Here is a 6559-nt window from a genome sequence, read left to right on the forward strand (position 1 = left end):
TGACTTGGTTGGCTAACATTGTGCCAGTTCTGAAGAAAAATGGGAAAGTTAGAGTGTGTGTCGATTACCGAGATTTGAACAGAGCAAGTCCTAAGGATGATTTCCCGTTGCCCAACATACACATACTGATTTACAACTGCGTCAAGCATAAACTCCAATACGTTGTGGATTGCTTCGCAGGATACCATCAGATCTGGATGGATGAAGAGGATGCTGAAAAGACAGCCTTTATCACACCATGGGGAATATACTATTACAAAATGATGTCGTTTGGTTTGAAGAATGCTGGAGCCACCTACATGAGAGCCATGACAACCCTATTCTGAATTTGTATGCTAGGCGGTTAACAAACAATTAATGCACGCAATATAGATTGAATTAGGCCGATAAACTGCCCGATAAGAGCTATACCGATACCAATCCGCTCGATATCTTATCGGGTGGCTAGCGGATTAATATATTTAAAAGCCGATAACCGTTAAGCCAAACCGTTAAGAGTAATTAACCGCCCAATCCGCCCGATAAGCAGCCCTATTATAGAGCCGGACACTTATTTTACTTACTATATTGAGAGAGTTGAGTCAGTATTAGCAGGTAAGTATATCTCCATATCATCTTTGACTCCCAGTTAAAGGATGCTGCATTTCATGCGTGCAGGTTCAGACAGACAGGCGGGTAGACCTCCTCAGTAGGTATTGCCCAAGTTCAGCTTTATCTGTAAGCTCCACATCCTTCGGAGTTGCTGGGTCTAGAAGTTTTGTGTACATCTTGTGTATTTACGTATATAGGTTATGGGTAGGTCAGGGCCCTGTTCCGATCACGGTACATCAATCAGTAGAGGCTTGTGGACATAACTTGTCAGTTAGTGCAGTATGTTGGGCTTGTAGGCCTTGTATGTATATTTTGTTGGTTTGTCAGAGCAGTTCTGTCCTAGGGAGTCTACAAGTCGTGTCTAGTAGGGTCTTGTTTATAGATGTTTGGTGCACTACATTATATAAGCAGGGGGCTACAGGGCATTTAGGAGTTGGTTACCCTTCTTTGAAATCTAAATCGTGCTATAGAACTGAGTTATAGGAAATTTGAATTAAACTTATGTGTTGGTGTTTGCATGCACAGATGACGGTGACTAGGAAGACTACGGCTAGCCAGAGGAGAGATACAGCAGTAGGTGAGGGGACCAGCAGGGTACCCCCAGTAGATGGGGCCCAGTCTGAGGCTCAAGGTGAGACCCCTACTCAGCCATTACCGGCTCCTCCACCAACTACGGAGATTCCTAGGGAAACCGCACATCCAGTTCCCCCTCCACTTCCATCAGATCAGGACTTGAGGAGTGCGGTGCATTTGTTGACACAGTTGGTAGCTACCCAGCAACAGGCTAGGGCATCAGCTAGTGCAGGAACTTCTGAGGGGTCTGGGAGTTCAAGGGTCCGAGAGTTTATTGCTTTGAGTCCCCCAGAGTTCACGGGGACAGATCAGAGGGAGGACCCGCAGGATTTCATAGATCAGCTTCACAGGATCTTTCGTGTTATGCATGCCACGGAGAAAGAGGCAGTTGAGCTAGCAGCTTTTCGACTCCGAGATATAGCCATCCTTTGGTACGAGGGATGGGAGAGGTCCAGGGGACGTGATGCACCTCCAGCTATTTGGGAGAATTTTTCAGATGCCTTCCTTGACCAGTACTTACCGCGGGAGATCCGACAGGCTCGAGTCGATCAGTTTCTATCCCTCAAGCAGGGTAATATGAGTGTTCGAGAGTATAGTCTCCATTTTGACTCATTGGCCAGATATGCACCATCCATAGTTGCTACTATGCGGGACAGGATTCACATGTTTATAGCAGGATTGGCTCTAGAGTTGATTGAGGCATGTGCCACTGCTGCATTGCAGAATAGTATGGATATCTCCCGGATTCAGGAATTCGCCCAGAATATAAAAAGGGATAGGCGTCGGCAGCAGGGTACAGAGAGGACTGAGTCATGGCAGCGTAAGAGGATAAGATTTGCCAGGTCTCAGGAGCAGTCTTAGGGCAGTTATAGGCCCTGATACTTCGAATGGCCACCTAGGCCTCTGCCACCTCAGTTACAGGGTTACAAGTATGACCGTTATACTCAGTCAAGACCAGGTAAGAGCTCACGGGCGTCGAGTTTGAAGCGATAACGAGGTTCAAGGCAAACATGGTCATTTCTGCCGCAGTGTGACATCTGTGGTAGAGGACACTTGGGCCAATGCCAAGCCGATTTCGGTGCTTGTTATACATGTGGACGTCCGGGGAATATGATGCAAGATTTTCCAAATAGAGATTCTGGGGGTATGGCACAACCAGTGAATTCAGCAACATGATCAATTATGTCTGCGCATCCTTCAGGGCGTGAGTATCAGTCTTCGACTGGTAGAGGTCAAGGCAGAGGTAGAGGTTCCATTTCAGGTGGTCACAAGAATTGTAGCTATGCTTTAGCTGGTCGACAGGACCAGGAGTCTTCACCAGACGTTGTGACAGGTATGTTGACCATTTACTCTCACGATGCTTATGCCTTGATAGACCCAGGATCTACTTTATTGTGTATTACCCCATTTATCACGGCGAAGTTTGATATAGTGCCTAAAATACTAAGTGATCCTTTTACGGTATCTACACCGGTTGGAGAATCGATTATTGCTAGACGGGTTTACCAAGGTTGTACGATGTCAGTTTGTGGTCGTCAGACCTCAGCCGACCTAGTTGAGCTAGAGATGTTGGATTTTGATGCTATCATGGGCATGGATTGGTTGGCAGCTTGCTATGCCACAGTTGATTATCGAGCAAAGACAGCCAGATTTCATTTTTTGGGTGAGCCAGTCCTTGAATGGGTAGGTAATACAGCGACACCCAGAGGTAGGTTTATTTCCTATCTGAAGGATAGGAAAATGATCGCCAAAGGGTGAATTTATCATATTGTGCGAGTTAGAGATGCAGATGCTGAGATACCTACACTTCAGTCTATTCGAGTAGTCAAAGAGTATGCAGATGTATTTCCAGATGAACTTCCAGGTATTCCTCCAGAGCAAGAGATTGGTTTTGGCATCGATTTGCTTCCGGGAACTCAACCAATATCCATCCCTCCGTATAGAATGGCACCTGCCAAATTGAAGGAGTTGAAGGAGCAGTTAAAAGATTTGCTGTAGAAAGGTTTCATCAGGCCCAGTACCTCACCTTGGGGTGCACTGGTACTGTTTGTACGGAAGAAAGATGGCTCGCTAAGGATGTGTATCGATTATAGGCAGCTGAACAAGGTAACTATTAAGAATAAGTATATCCTTCCAAGGATAGATGACTTGTTTGATCAGTTGCAGGGAGCTAGATGCTTTTCAAAGATAGATTTGAGGTCGGGGTACCACCAGGTCAGAGTTCGGGAGAAAAATGAATCCAAGACAGCTTTCAGGACCCGATATGGCCACTTCGAGTTCCTTGTCATGTCCTTCGGGTTGACGAATGCACCTGCCATATTTATGGACTTGATGAATAGCCTATTCCGGCCATTTTTAGATCTGTTCGTGATAGTATTTATTGATGATATTCTGGTTTATTCACGTTCATAGGATGAGCATGCGGACCACCAGCGAACGGTACTCCAAACCCTCCTTGATAGTAAATTATATGCTAAGTTCTCTAAATATGAGTTTTGGTTGAAGTCTGTAGCATTCTTGGGGCACATTTTATCCGATGGAGGTATAAAGGTAGACACTCAGAAGATTGAGGCTGTGAAATCCTGGCCTAGACCTACCACTCCGACAGAGGTTCGTAGCTTTCTAGGCTTAGCAGGATACTACCGGAGGTTCGTAGAGGCTTTTCCTTCCCTTTCGGCACCATTGACAAAGCTGACGCAGAAAGCAACTAAGTTTCAGTGGACAGAGGCTTGCGAGCAGAGTTTCCAAGAACTTAAGAACATGTTGACTTCAGCGCCAGTTTTAACGCTTCTAGAGGGTCCAAATGGTTATACCATGTATTGTGATGCCTCAGGTGTCGAGTTAGGATGTGTCCTGATGCAACATGGGAAGGTAATTGCATATGCTTCAAGGCAGTTAAGGAAGCACGAGCAGAATTATCCAACCCATGACCTCGAGTTAGCTGCGGTTGTCCATGCACTTAAGATATGGCGGCATTATTTATATGGTGTTCATGTTGATGTATTCACAGATCATAAAAGCCTGCAATATATCTTCAAGCAAAAAGACTTGAATTTGCAATAGAGGCGATGGCTTGAGTTATTGAAAGATTACGATGTTAACATTCTCTACCATCCAGGGAAAGCTAATGTTGTAGCAGATGCCTTAAGTCGCCGATCTATGGGTAGCTTAGCACATGTAGAGGTCGAGAAAAGACAATTAACTAGAGAGATTCATCAATTGGCTTGTTTAGGGGTTCGCTTAGTAGACTCTGGCGATGGTGGAGTTGTACTCCAAAATACTGCAAAATCATCTCTCAAAGCATAAGTAAAGGAGAGGCAGTACGATGACCCAGAGTTGGTCAAGTTGAGAGAGCGAGTTCCGCAGCAGAAGAAGCTGTTATTAGAGCTCAAGGGATATGGGGTTCTCAAATATAGGGGTCGTCTGTGTGTTCCAGATGTAGCAGGGCAACGAGACAGGATTATGTCAGAGGCACATTATTCGTGGTACTTCATTCATCTAGGGTCGACGAAGATGTATCATGGCATTAAGGATGTGTACTGGTGGAACGATATGAAGAAGAACATTGCTGAGTATGTCGCTCAGTGTCCTAGTTGCCAGCAGGTGAAGGTAGAGCACCAGAAGCCCGGAGGGCTAATGCAGACTATAGAGATCCCAACGTGGAAATGGTAGGCGATAAACATGGACTTTATCACGGGTTTACCTCGTTCTCATCATAAGTTCGATTCCATATGGGTGATAGTCGATAGGCTCACGAAATCAGCTCATTTCCTACCGGTTAGATATACATATACAGCAAAATACTATGCAAAGTTGTATATTAAGAAGATAGTACGGCTACACGGAGTACCAGTATCTATTATATCTGACCGTAGGGCCCAGTTTACAACACATTTTTGGAGGTCATTTTAGAAAGGTCTAGGGAGTCAGGTGAATCTCAGCACAGCTTTATCCACAGACTGAGGGACAAGCTGAGCGCACAATTCAGACGCTCGTGGTTATGTTACGAGCATGTGTGTTAGATTTTAAAAGAAGTTGGGATGAACAATTACCTCTTATCGAGTTTGCATATAATAACAGTTACCACTCCAGTATCCAGATGGCTCCGTACGAGGCATTGTATGGGTGTAAGTGCAGATCTCCTATAGGGTGGTTTGATGTTGGAGAATCTGGGTTACATGGGCCAGACCTGGTTCAGCAAGCCATAGAGAAAGTAAAGTTTATCCGGGAGCGACTGTTGACAGCCCAGAGTCGTCAGAAGTCATATTCTGACGTGGGCCGATGAGACTTAGAGTTTGGGGTTAATGACTGGGTATTCTTAAAGATGTCACCTATGAAGGGCGTCATGAGGTTTGGCAAGAAAGGCAAGCTTAGCCCATGGTATATTGGGCCTTATATGATCATTTGGAGAGTGGGCAAAGTAGCTTATGAGTTAGAATTGCCCTCGGAATTGGAGTCTGTCCATCCAGTTTTTCACGTATCTATGTTACGGAAGTGCATTGGCGATCCTACCCGAGTGGTTCCCACAGATGATGTACAGATTACGGAGGACTTGTCATACGAGGAAATTCCGATTGCCATCCTGGACCGACAAATCCGCAAGCTATGGAATAAGGAGGTAGCCTCTGTGAAGGTCTTATGGAGAAGCAAGAATGTGGAAGAGACGATGTGGGAAGCGGAGGAAGAAATGAAGTCTAAATACCCCCACCTATTTGAAACTGAAAATATGGCTCGGGGTGGGATACCTCAGCACAGCTCTATTCAGGCCAGTAGGTCATTAGGTAAGCTCTTATTTTTGACTTTCAGAATTTATAATGGACAGTTGTGTGAGACCAAGTGTTGCTATTTGTAGACATTGGCCATACGTGGCATGTATAGTATGTTTTTTGGCTGCGTACAACTTTGTTTTAATCTAGTGTACGGAGGAGACTCTGGCAAAATTTTCTCAAAGTCTCTAAGAATAAACATTCAAGGACGAAAGTTTCTAAGGGGGGAAGGATGTTACGTCTCGCGTTTTCATATGTTAAAGTCTCGTCGTAAGTTAATCGACATAAGTTCAGGAATGAGGTTATTTTGGGATTATAAGCATTATGCTATTTCAAACACGTGATGAGTAAATTCGTGAAGGAGAGAGGGTAAGCAAATAGAAGAAAATGCGTTTCGTCGAAGTTTGGCAATTTGGGATAAAATACGGTCCAAGCTATTATACCCGTATTTATGGACTAGTGCCATACAAGGTACCATATGACCATGATAGTATGATGTATAAAGTATATTAAAAATGAGTAGTATTTTCAGTAGTTTGAGATAATTCTTAATTATATGGGTAATTAATTAATTATTAGTTTAATGGGAGATTAACCATGTAATTAAGGATTTGTGGATAATTGTAGGT

At 44.4% G+C, this 6559-nt stretch overlaps 2 protein-coding genes across 2 annotated transcripts in view; both read left to right on the forward strand.

Annotated features, from left to right (window-relative positions):
• Nucleotides 1–2025, forward strand: part of LOC138894041 (uncharacterized) — a 28840-nt gene extending 26815 nt beyond the window's left edge. The window contains exon 2 of the mRNA XM_070178715.1: nt 1785–2025. Within this exon, the coding sequence (XP_070034816.1) occupies nt 1785–2025 (241 nt within the window). The remainder of the gene's footprint in view (nt 1–1784) is intronic.
• A 321-nt stretch (nt 2026–2346) lies between these two features.
• On the forward strand, nt 2347–2922 carry LOC138894042 (uncharacterized). Its single transcript, XM_070178716.1, has one exon. It carries the CDS (start codon nt 2347–2349, stop codon nt 2920–2922), a length of 576 nt encoding a protein of 191 aa, XP_070034817.1.
• Nucleotides 2923–6559: the final 3637 nt, after the last annotated feature.

Source organism: Nicotiana tomentosiformis, chromosome 6 (genome assembly GCF_000390325.3).
Source record: "Nicotiana tomentosiformis chromosome 6, ASM39032v3, whole genome shotgun sequence".
Lineage (NCBI taxonomy): Eukaryota > Viridiplantae > Streptophyta > Magnoliopsida > Solanales > Solanaceae > Nicotiana > Nicotiana tomentosiformis.